Genomic DNA, 12738 nt, shown 5'->3' with positions numbered 1-12738 from the left:
GTTCTTCAAACTAGATTTTGCTTGCGGTATATTTTTTTAAAAGTGAAGAATCTATTCATAATATATTAGGGCTCTTATTATTCTGGTTAGTGTAGTTGCCTATCAGTGAAATAATTAATATCCCTCAGTGTAAAATGAAAAAAAACGTCAATGGCTATATTGCTTACATTAGAATCAAGATTAATAAGTTTTTCGTTCGCAAAAACAAAGATTGAATACACATACCTTGGAATTAGCCGGCAATTTCTGCAATCTAGCACATCTCTTCTTCCCGATGTTACAGACGCGTATGTAGCTCGCTGAGGGTGTGTTGTCGGCAAAGTAGAGGTTGCCGGTCACCCAGTCTACGGCCACCTGGAACAAACAATATAAATTATGTTCTTTTTTATACGCCATGGTAAATTTACCCCACTGCACCTGATGGTAAGTGGAGTGGGGTCGTTGAGTTAGTTTCAATGACTTGCTTAACGTCATCTTTGTCTGAGAATTTTCTTATTTATAGGTAGGACATATTTTATATAAGGATAGCGACCACCGTACACAAGGTGCTAAAATCCGCCGTAGTGTCTCAAGTAAGTGTATCACTTTCCGGGATCAGCTGGTGTATATCCGTTTCCATTAGACCGGCATAATTGTGTCGACTGCCGAAGGGTAATCATCTCTCGTCAGTTGACATTCTATTGGACTCCTCTCCATATACCATCAGATGCAGTGGGATCACTTTACCGTACCCAAATAAAAAAATCCTATTACTTAGACCATTTATGCTAAGGCTGGCCTTCCGAAGCTCATGCCCGTTACAAGTGAAAGTTTCAGTTGAAAACCAGCGCCAGGCACTTCCCGCCCAGAATTTAGTACTGAAATGGAACCTTATCCTCACTACCATAGGATGCATGTTGCCCGTACCCTCTATTTACTTGTTTTTTTTAGACTTTGTTAAAAATGTTTGTGTGCGCAGTATATTGTGCGAATAAATGTTTTTCTTTCCTTACCTTAGTAGGATGTCCAATATTGGTGACGGTGACCACGTTATGCGTGCCGTTCATTTCCATCAGCTTGCCGGACTCCGCCGAGCTTACGTACAGCTTGTTCTGCCTTGAATTAATGAGAAAATTTACTTTGATACCATTTTAGAGTAATGACATTTTTTTATATGGGATCCTGCAGTATAGGAGGAACTTGCAAATGGGATACTGGAATCCTCCGGCTTAGTGCTCACAGGGTCCCGGAGGAGAGTTGGTAGGGAATAATTGAAGGAGGAAGTATGGGGAGATGATGGAAACCCTCTTTAGGATGGGTGGAAGGGACAAGGCCAGGAAATGATCGCAGGCCCTCACAGGCTTCAATGTGAATTGGCAACCATGAGGTATACTTGTCGTTCGCTTGATGGTAAGCGATACGACCGCCCACGAACAGCAGAAAAAGTATCCAACACCTTGTATTACAAATTATTGTTTGGTATTCCACTGCGCTCGCCATCCTGGGACATGAGATGTCAAGTCTCATTATGTCCAGTAATTACACTGGCTATAATGTCCTTGAAACCGGAACACAACAGTGACAACACACTGCTGCTTGGCGGTAGAAATAGACATTGCGGTGGTACCTACCCAGGCGGACTCTCACATATGAGAGACCCACCACCAGTAGATATCTCTATTACTTCACAATACCTGACGTTGAAGTCTACATCGGTGATGGCTCCTATCGCAGGGTCGCTGTACTCCACGGCGCTCTTCCCGTCCGCCGAGATGGACCGCACCGTATTCCCGGACACGTACAGGATCGACATGTTGCCTTTGTATGCTTTGCAGGAGCGCCCGTCCGATCTAGGGCCAGATTTGATTTTAACAATTCATCACCTTAGCCATAAGATTCCATTGCTGGACATGGGCTTTGAGCCAGGGTCGGTCTCTTAGTCCCGCCCGGGGCAAAAAATATTTTCGGCGCTTCTTTTTCGGAAAACATTTTTCTATTTTTGTAAGCATATAACTTTCAACAGTACCTACTTATGACTCTCGTTGATGATAATTATTTGGTGTGTTTGTTCGTGCTTTATGACTTGACTTGACCTGGGTAGACAAACGGCAGCGTGGGTCCTGCTTTATGACTCGGTGCTTTCACGCCCTGGATAGACAAACGGCAGCGTGGGTCCTGCGGAGTGACATGTAGATACCTGAGCGCGTATCCGCGGTGGCAGGAGCAGCGGTAGGAGCCGGGCGTGTTGGTGCAGGCGTGTGCGCAGGCGCGCTGCAGACACTCGTCGACGTCGCGGCAGGCGGCGCCGTCGGGCCGGTAGCCGCGCGCGCACACACAGCGCGGCCCGAGCGGCGTGCGCGCGCACGAGTGCGAGCACAGCGACGGAGAGCACAGCGTCGCTACAAGTTTGTATAACTGGGATTTAAGCATTTCTCGCGGCCTAGCTCGTGTTATAAATCTTTCCGGAATTAATGTCGCACTGTTTACTTTCTAGTATGCTATGCTGGGTCAAGAGAATCGCTACCGAAAGGGAATTAATGACCTTACCCGATGAAACTATATTAACAATATCAGCCCTGTATTATATACTGTCACACTGTTGGGCTGTCGAGGAAACGCACAATATCAATGTTCAATAATTATACTATTTTTCTAAACGATTGATGCACGACGCGGCGTGCTTCGATCTCCGCTCACGGTGAGGTCATTGACCCCACGCGTCAGCTGATTGTTACGACTCACATTCGCGTCCAACCATTATACAATATTATAAAACTTAGGCAAACATATTAAATTAATAGCTAAGTTGAAACTGCTTGGTGATTCCGACTAAGAATACGTGTGAAACCGTGTTTCTATCTAAGTACTACGCTGTACAATATAATAATATCATATTATAATAGAAGGCTGATAAATTATTCAAACATTTTTATGTGTGCCAATCTCATGTCAATAACTTTCACATTAATTAAGGTAGTAGTAAATAAGAAATAAGATTGATAATGAAAGAGTTCTAAGATTGTACAAGTTGTTGTTTTGCATCCCCGCCACATTTTAAGAGTCAATTGTAGTGGGTAATCATCTAATCTATATCTATTCTATATCTATTCTATCTATCTATACTTATAATAAATCTGTAGAGAGGTCAATTCTGTACATGAAATATATTTCCAAAATAACTATCAGGGGGTGATTAGGGATCGATACTGATGCCAAAAATGCAATTAGTAAAATTTTTGTCTGTCTGTCTGTCTGTCTATCTGTCTGTCTGTCTGTCTGTCTGTCTGTCTGTCTGTATAACCGTTATAGAAACAAAAACTACTCGACGGATTTTAACGAAACTTGGTACAATTATTTGTCATACTTCTGTGCTGGTTATAGTATACTTTTCATCACGCTACAATTAATAGGAGCAGAGCAGTGAAGGGAAATGTTGGGAAAACGGGAGAAGTTACTCCATTTTTTAAGCTTCCGTCGCGTGTGCAACCTTAATGGTTAAAGCTACACAGAAATTATGTATGACGGAAATGTTCTCCTTAAAATTATGTAAAAAATATCCCACGACAGCATATGTCTATCTTTTATGGTTGACTCACACGTGTAACTCCCGATAGATTAGCAGTTCGAAGCTTTCTCATTATATTTGTCTACTCTTACGTTTATAACACTCTCAGTCATCCCTAATTAAAAAAGTTAACATTATTAAATATTCCATAAAAAATAATCATAGAAATCGGTATAGAAACACCAAGGTTATACATGAAATACGCTAATAATAAGCCATCATGCGTGAATACTGAATCATGCTATAAGGATTATTTTTGTATATATATAAGGTCGCGAACGCACAGGCAGGCGGCTTGCTTGGCACCTAGAGGCTAGCGAGTCACCTAGCGAGTAGCTTCGTAAAACGAACATTCTTAAACGTTCGTGACCGGCTCCATTTTTGAAGTCCGAAATCCACGCGGGCGAAGCTGCGGGCGGAAGCTAGTAATACAATGTAAGTCTTACATCAAATTGTTTTACGATTATTTAGAATTAACCCAACACGACTCTACTACTACTAACTCACACGACATTTCAAATAAGACAGCGACTCAAGGGCCTCGCTAAGAAGGGGGGGGGGGGGGGTTCAGAGAGGGGCAGCTGCTCCCCCTTAGGGGCCGTTCAAGTATTACGTAACGCAATTTTTTAAGGTTTTTGACCCCCCCACCCTCCTATGTAACACGCCGTAACGTTTTCCTGTACGCCCCCACCCCCCCTTCAAAAGTTATGTAACTCTAAAGTGACAATTATTTTACGCAAAATACCGGAATATCGCTAAAATACCTTTGTTATTGTTTTAAAATAAAAACACCAATGTTACATAACATTTTGTACGAGAACCCTCCCGCGCCTGTAACGCATCGTAACGTTTAACAAGGCCCCCCCTCCCCTCCAAATTGCGTTACGTAATACTTGAACGGCCCCTTAGAGGTTCTAAAAATTTTATGAATTCACCAATTCCATTTCTAATATTCCGTACGCTCAATTACGCTCCGTTGTACGTTATTGTTGAAGCGGGAGAGGGGGAGTGGGGGAGGCACATGTGCTTTCGGCTTCACCTACAATTCATACTATTCTCCATCAACTTGCCCCCGCCCCCTGGGCCGTCGGCTGGCAATGCTCTTGCAGCGACTTATTACCAATTGGTAACTTTTGGAGCAAACATTTGGTCTTGATCTCCGGAACTAATTATACAGTTAAATTTGTTTATAATATATCTAAACTACTCACTGACTGCCTCGGTGGCGTAGTTGTATTGCATGTCCGGTACAACAGCGCTCTGAGGTCCTGGGTTCGAATCCCGGGTCGGGCAAAGTGATATTTTGGGTTTTTCTGCTCAGTATCAGCCCGGAGTCTGGAATTTGTGCCCGATATGGCGATAGGCTCGCCCCCTATCACATCATGGGACGGAACATACTTGGCGAAAAGTGGGTGCCCTAGTTGCGCCTCTGCATACCCCTTCGGGGATAAAATGCGTGATGTTATGTATGTATACTGCTCACAACAGAGTCCGCCTTCATCGGAGCCGTCGTAACAGTTGGGCGAGTTGTCGCAAACCTCGCGCCACTCGATGCACTGTCCGTCGGCGCAGAGGTATCCGTCGTGGCACTCCTCCGACGTGTGCTTCATCGACGGGTACAGGTGGGAGGTCTTGTTCACTGCGAAAACAAAGTTTTATTGTGAGATGCCGCCGGAGCCAACCACGTGCGCATCATCATCGTCGTGGGACCTGACCCCGACCACTTGCACACCATCGGCGTCGCGGGAGCTGACCCGACCACTTGCACACCATCGGCGTCGCGGGAGCTGACCCCGACCACTTGCACACCATCGGCCTCGCGGGAGCTGACCCCGACCACTTGCACACCATCGGCGTCGCGGGAGCTGACCCGACCACTTGCACACCATCGGCGTCGCGGGAGCTGACCCCGACCACTTGCACACCATCGGCCTCGCGGGAGCTGACCCCGACCACTTGCACACCATCGGCCTCGCGGGAGCTGACCCCGACCACTTGCACACCATCGGCGTCGCGGGAGCTGACCCCGACCACTTGCACACCATCGGCCTCGCGGGAGCTGACCCCGACCACTTGCACACCATCGGCGTCGCGGGAGCTGACCCGACCACTTGCACACCATCGGCGTCGCGGGAGCTGACCCCGACCACGTGATTTTGGTTTAGATATGCTGTACTTGGATAAATAAGTGGCATCGAGGGTTGAAAAGGATGAAAACTTAGGGGGTAAAAGGGAACGAAACATCGAAATTATCATAGACGAAGCAAGGTAACAGTTCCAAATCTCCATCTTCATTATGATGGGAATAGGCATTTTCTTATTTCATTTCACCCTTGAGTCAAGATCTTCATGCCTTTTACTATATGTAGTGTTTGTGATGTAATTATACTTATATACACATTATTATGAAATATCAATATATTATTATATTTAACATTGCACTAAACATAATATATACTCGAACGCACCGCGTCAATACACGAGAGCCTACTGACGAGAGTGGAGAGTGGGTGGCCTGTGTAACACATAGAGAATACAAATGTGTTACAAAAGTAAATATTAATACAAACCTGTAGCGCATGCGTCAGGCGTCTCGTCAGACCCGTCAACACAATCCTTCTTGTTGTCGCACACCTTCTTGGTGGGCAGGCACTGCAGTTGCTGCTTGCAGGCGAACAGTCCGTGAGGAGCACATCGGAACTCACAACCGCTCTCGTCAGTGCCGCCGGGGCAGTCGATCTTCATGTTACAGCTAGGAGACACCAATGACGTCATTTGGATTTTAAGAACAGTTTGATATTTCCAGCAATTAAAACCCAAGCAGTAGCACCAAGTTTAGTGATCTGTTTAAAACAATGCATGCTTATTAACATAAGTGATGTAAAATGTGTTGCGATGTTTTTCGATTTCCTTCCAAAATAATAGGCAGTGATAATGACGTTGCCTCGGTGGCGTCGTTGTACTTTATGCGTAGTGCAACAGCGCTTTGAGGTCTTGGGTTCGAATCCCGGGTCAATCAAAGTGACATTTGGGTTTTCTGCTCAGTATATAGTCTGGAATTTATGCCCGATATAGCGATAGACTCGCCCCTCATCAAGTAATGGGACGGAACATACTTGGCGAAAAGTGGTTGCCCTGGGTGCAGCTCTGCATACCCTTTCGGGGATAAATGCGTGATGAAGTGTGTGATAATAACGCTACTGTGTCTGTTATTTAAAAATTACACGTCATATCTTTAATTGAATAACATTAGACCATGCACCAACGAATTCCTTAAAAACAATCCCAATAAGAAAGCTGTTTAATTTATCATGGAAAACATCCAACACCACAATGATCCCGTCACCAAATAACGAATGAAGACACCACAAAAACAGAGGATGGTTCCAAACCGGGCGGTATGCGGTAAGCATATGCTGGTGTTCAGCTCGCAAGTGTACTCCCAATCAGCGCAGCGAGGCGTGGTCTGCCCAAGCGGAATAAACGAAAGCTTAAGAGTACGGTTAAAGCAACCTACATTGTGTTGAAGGCAATATAAATTTACAGACATCCCTATTCTTTGTCTATGTTATTGGTGCCTTTGCTCTTTCTCTTTTTGACCTCCTTAAAACTATGTAGACGTGTCGTGTTGAATAAAATTAAAGCTTTCAAAAGGTTTTGTTTATTATTAAAATAAGAAACCCAAAACACTTTGCACATAGTCCAGTCAAAATAGACATAAAAACCTGTTATGTGATTTAGGAAAAATTGGCATAGAGCTGAAAATACAGACGTTAAATACGTCATTATCAATAAAATGTCAAAGTCCCCATCGATCCTATTTGTGCAAAAGATTTTATTCAAGGTCAAAGGTAAAAAAATCCTTTCCATTTTTAGCCCTATGCGAATTTTTCCTAACTTAAATGTTAATTTGACCGGAGTAACAGCGCTGTCAGCGCTTTACGCCACACGAATTGTATTTTACCAATCAGGGGGTCTACTTCGAAGAGCGAAATCGGATGACGGATCGCACGTTTTGATACTACGAAGTGTTACGGATCCGATCGGTTACTACAATAGTTCAGACATGGAATTTGTAAGAACTTAGGATTTTGCCATACCTTTATAACTATCTGCGAGGATAAAGTTCCACTGCTATCTTAAAAAAATACGGAGAATCGATGCTACCACTAGGTAAGCTACAGAACGGTGATGGATTCGAAGTAATTTGGTAGTAGAGTTAACTCTTTAGCTTTATATATTAGTATATTTCATACCTTGATGTAGAACGGTTCATCGCACTGATCCTCATCGGAGTAATCAAAGCAATCTGCGTTCCCATCGCAGCGCTTCTTCAGCTCAATGCACTCCCTATTCTTGCACTGGTAGAATCCAGGAGCGCAGGTTATGTTTTCTGGAAAGCCAGTTTTGTATTACCCAGAAATCTTGTAGAAGTTCACTTCAGCAAGAAATTTAAAAGTAAACATCCCTAAGTCATTTTTAACATGTAAATAATTATACCAAGCTGGCTTCTGAAGATATTGCAACTTCAAGGACTTGCGGCGACTCGTATGTGTGTAGAATTATTGAAATATTGTTGCTAATACATATACGTATATTTTATTACTTTGAATGACGAGACGAGCTTACTGTTCGCCTGATGGTAAACGATACGACCGCCCATAAACAATAGTAACACTATCAACACGTTGCATTACAAAGTATTGTTTGGTTTGCCACTGCGCTCGCCATCCTGAGACATGAGATGTTAAGTATTATTATGTCCAGTAGTATATGCGAGTTCTTGCGCAGTAAATTCCTGCGATAACTTGCTAGCCCAAACTAAACTTTAAAGTTAGTTAATTAATGATGTGGCAGTTACAGAATTGTAACGACTTTTGCTGGAATCCTGCTACTTCCTTCAAAATGTCAATTTAATCAGTCAAAGTAAATTCGAAGTATATGTATTTAAAAAAATATACATAGAACACAACATTGAAAAAATCCTGTGGTCTAAGCAGATCATAAAAAAGGTACTCCAAGGCACCGCGCGAGAACCTTGGCGGTTATCCTGTTCGCTATCCCCCTAAGACCACTTATGCATGGAAGCATTGATGTACTCCAAAGTTCGGTGTTACTACTGTTTCAGGGCCGTCGTATTGCTTAACAAAGCGGCATACTCGTTATCAATCAACTAACTTTTGCTCGCGGCTTCGCTCACGTAAATGAGATTTCCAGGATAAAAGTTCCGCCATATATTTTACCAGGATAAAAGCCTATAATCTTCCCAGTGTCTTAAACTATCTCCATACCTAATTTCATAAAAATCAATTCAGTAGATTTTGAGAAAATTTATAACATACAGGAAAGGTGACTTTGCTTTATAATATATAGAGTAAAAAACATCAAATACAGTATCATATGAAAACAAACTTACGACAATCGACTTCGTCAGACGCATCATTGCAGTCTTGATCCCCATCGCATTTCCATGTTTGCAGGATGCACGAACCAGACGCACACCTACCAAACAAGGACAATTACGTTTTCGATTGCACGGTAAATCGGTGAAACGGGGTGAAAAGGACTCGAGGGGGTGAAAAGGAACAAAATTAAGATATTTTTTTTATCAGATAGACTAGATAAATCAGTGAAACGGGGTGAAAAGTTCTCGGCGGGAAAGGGGGGATGTTTGAAAAGGAACAAAATTTAGACCAGTTTTTATAAGATAAAGAAAGTTTGTGATCTTAGTTTGATATTCATTAAAAGAAGTCTATTTTAGATCAATTTACTTTATTGTAGAACATAGTTAAATAAAAAAAGTCGTTTCTGATACCCTCTTGCCCTATTGACCCAGATTTAACAAACGAATTATAATTGATAACATTACGATGTTCTTCATTGGGGCCATATATTATCGCCGATGAACTCCAAGCAATTACAAGAAAAAATAGTCACACAGCCATTTCCAAACGGTTCAACCAAGCTGTAAACCAAAGGGGCAGACCAGTGATATCTTCCAACTTTATGCACCTTATGGGTTGAAACCAAAACACTGCCATTTTAAAACAAAAAAATATTATTGTGACAATATAAGAGAAAAAAATATATAAAAAGAAATATAACACAGTAATAGTTGTTGGCACAGTAAAACCCTCATTCAGCTCTTTGATGCAGTATCAGGTTTTCTGATACTATATTTGGTATATGTGTGTAACTTTAATAAGCGACAAATGAATTCTCCTATGCCAGAAATCGAAACAATTGACGTATTCTTGAGGAATAGTGCAAAACATTGTTCGACGTAACTCGATACGACGTAAATCGAAACAACGTAATAAAAGCGTAATATATGTGTGAAAATAATCAATAAACAAGCAAACTCCTACACTTGTGTGAACCTCAAGTTTAGAAGGAAATTGTGTGACCCCTTCACCGTCCCTACATCGAAGGGTTACGAGCATTTTAATTCAAGTACTAAAATAACATCGCAGACTACAAAGTTTGATCAAAGTGATTTTCATATTTTTATAAAAAAAAACACTTTAAGCATCGGAATGTTTGCCGGCAAACATGACAGCTACATTGACATTTACGTGTGTCACGGGAATATAACCTTATATACTACATAATAAGGTTATTTATCCGTGACACGCGTAATGTCATGTAGCTGTCATGTTTGCCGGCAAACATTCCGATGCTTCATGGAGTAATAAGAAAAGTTTTCAACTCTGAGTGCCTGTATTGCAATATATCTATCCAACCCCTACTCACATGAACTCTGTGTCGAGGCAGATGAGCGTGTCGCAGTGTGCGGGCGACTCGTCGAGCCCGTCGGCGCAGTCCCACTGCCCGTCGCACAGCTGCGACCGGTCGATGCACAGCGAGCTCGAACTGCACTGGAACTGCATCGCACTGCAGTTGCCCGGAACTTCGGGTTGTAATAGAACTGGAAATAGTATATTTATAAGCTGAATATTAAAGTAGCAGGAGGTCGTTGGATGCGAGCCATTTCCAATATGTCGATCTGGAAATCTTTGGGGAAGGCAGTCCTATATCCTATATCCTGGATATCCTGCAACTGATAATGATGCTGAATGGGATGTTTGAGGAGTCCTTGTTCTTTAGAGTCGGAAATCTTTGCGGCAGGACATCCTGCGGCTGATGAAGCTGAATGGGACGTTTGAAGAGTCCTTGCTCTTTAGTCGTTTTAGAGTGCTTATTAATTCGATTGAACGACTGGACAAATACTTAGCTGCAAATGAAAACTAGTAGTGATAGCGAGATACGAGCATTATCAGTTGTCTCAACTGCCTGCCTGATTATAAAATAATTATTCTCTTATGTGGTTATTCTGCTGCGGCTCTCATCGTATGTAAGACCTATTCATGTATCAAGCATTACTACGTTCTTCTGACTATTAGCTTTGGCACAGCAAAGTTACTTGGGTTATGTTTATGCGTCTGTAAAAGTCGAAGAAAAATATTGAACGAGGAACGCATTTACGTATTAGTAGTTTATAAGGTTCGGTGTTCAGAACAATTTGTACCATCAGGTCAAATATTCTGTAACAAATAATCAACAATCAGTCTTAATATTAAATACATAAGGGTCAATGTTTAATACAATTTGTACCATCGCGTCAAATATACTGTAGCAGATAATCAATAATAACTCTTATCATAAAACACATAAGGCTCACCATCACAACCTTCTTCATCTTCACCATGTCGACAATCAAGCTTGCCATCACACTTCCCACTCTTATGGAAGCAGTGGTTACTCTTATGGCAATACAGCTGATCACCACCACAGTGTACCAGATCCAAACACTTGTTATCCATCAACAGCAACCCAGGGGGGCAGAGGCACTTGAAGCCGTAGTGGGGAGTTTGGGAGATGCTGTAGGCTGTCTGGATGCAGATGTGGGAGCAGGGATGTTCGGTTTTACAAGGGTGGTTTAGTAACGGGTTTTTAGGGTCTGGGGGTGGGGAGGTCGCCTGGATCAAGAGCTGGGTATCGTTGGGGAATATTGCTAGAAAATTAAGAATAGATTTAGAAGACTTCTTATAAAAAAAAATTAGTTTACATAAGATAGCTTAAACTGATGAATTCCTTAAGTCTCGAAACTATGTCATATTATTTCATACTATATTATAGGTATAATGTAGTATACGTATGGCGTTTAGTGGGTATCGTGCGCAGTGGATATTCCACATATTGGTATTCCAAACAATACTTTATAATTCAAGGCGTTGGATGGTGTTTCTACTATTTATTACCGTATCGCTAACCATCAGACGAACGGCAAGCTCGTCTCGTCATTCAAAGCAACAAAAACCAAGAGTCAACTCACACAGCTCGATCCTGCGTACAGTATGCTGTGTGTTGTGAACGTCAGCCCAGAACAGTCGCGGCGTCCGTCTGTCCGTCCAAAACGCGAACAACTCCGTTATAGCGAGGCTCGTGACTGTCGTGAACAGTTCTCGGAACGTCTCGCGACCAGAACCTGGTGAAGAGTCCCTGGTAATACTAGACCGCAATTGGTATTTTTTTTTGTAAGCATATATATAAAGAGTTAATGAAATGACCAAAGTGGCGGTGGACTTGTTAGATGTGGTACGGACTGCTAAGAAGAATGTCCGCAGGTTCAAAACGCAAGGGGACAAATCTCTGAATTTTCTAAAATTATGTGAATTATCATTTGCTTTAACTGTGAAGGAAATGTCGTGAACAATCTGAGAAGTTCTCTATAAGAATTTTGAGAGTATGTTATGTCTACCGTTCTGACTAGAGTAATGTGACGGACTAAGGCCTAATCCCTCTCCGTAGTAAAGAAGACTCATGTCCAACAGTAGAATAGTATAAAATACATTTTAATAAAAAGGTGATCACATGGTGTACAGTCAGCAAATAAAGCGTTACGCAAATGCGTGACCCAAGAATTGCATGGAGTTCACCTTCAGAATGTTGAGGGAATCTACTACTACTTAAAAAATGAAAACCACCAAAATTATCTATTTTAAGGAAAATGTTTTTCTTAGTTTGGGACATAACTCACCCGGAAAATTATTAACTGATAGAGGGAAATAATGAACATCCCATCCATGAACTGCTTCGTTGTATTTTTTGAAATATTGGTGAACTAAAGATATTCAATATTCAATAATATGTTGAATTAAAAAAATGTTTCTACTTGTAGTACTGCAACTATA

The 12738-nt window shown here is 42.0% G+C and overlaps 1 protein-coding gene across 1 annotated transcript in view; it reads right to left on the bottom strand.

The window, feature by feature from the left end:
* The window catches only part of LOC115445895 (low-density lipoprotein receptor-related protein 1), a 39566-nt gene that overhangs the window by 7429 nt on the left and 19399 nt on the right, over window positions 1–12738 (bottom strand). Inside the window, exons 18-29 of the mRNA XM_037442885.1 lie at window positions 11880–12032; window positions 11226–11558; window positions 10298–10472; window positions 8961–9046; window positions 7801–7937; window positions 6937–7010; window positions 6115–6296; window positions 5028–5183; window positions 2177–2378; window positions 1674–1829; window positions 993–1095; window positions 226–354 (exon numbers count right to left, since the gene is read on the bottom strand). Coding sequence (XP_037298782.1) covers window positions 226–354; window positions 993–1095; window positions 1674–1829; window positions 2177–2378; window positions 5028–5183; window positions 6115–6296; window positions 6937–7010; window positions 7801–7937; window positions 8961–9046; window positions 10298–10472; window positions 11226–11558; window positions 11880–12032 — 1886 coding nt within the window. The remainder of the gene's footprint in view (window positions 1–225; window positions 355–992; window positions 1096–1673; window positions 1830–2176; window positions 2379–5027; window positions 5184–6114; window positions 6297–6936; window positions 7011–7800; window positions 7938–8960; window positions 9047–10297; window positions 10473–11225; window positions 11559–11879; window positions 12033–12738) is intronic.

Source organism: Manduca sexta, chromosome 4 (assembly GCF_014839805.1).
Source record: "Manduca sexta isolate Smith_Timp_Sample1 chromosome 4, JHU_Msex_v1.0, whole genome shotgun sequence".
NCBI classification, from domain to species: domain Eukaryota; kingdom Metazoa; phylum Arthropoda; class Insecta; order Lepidoptera; family Sphingidae; genus Manduca; species Manduca sexta.
This window is presented reverse-complemented; position numbering and strand designations above follow the sequence as displayed.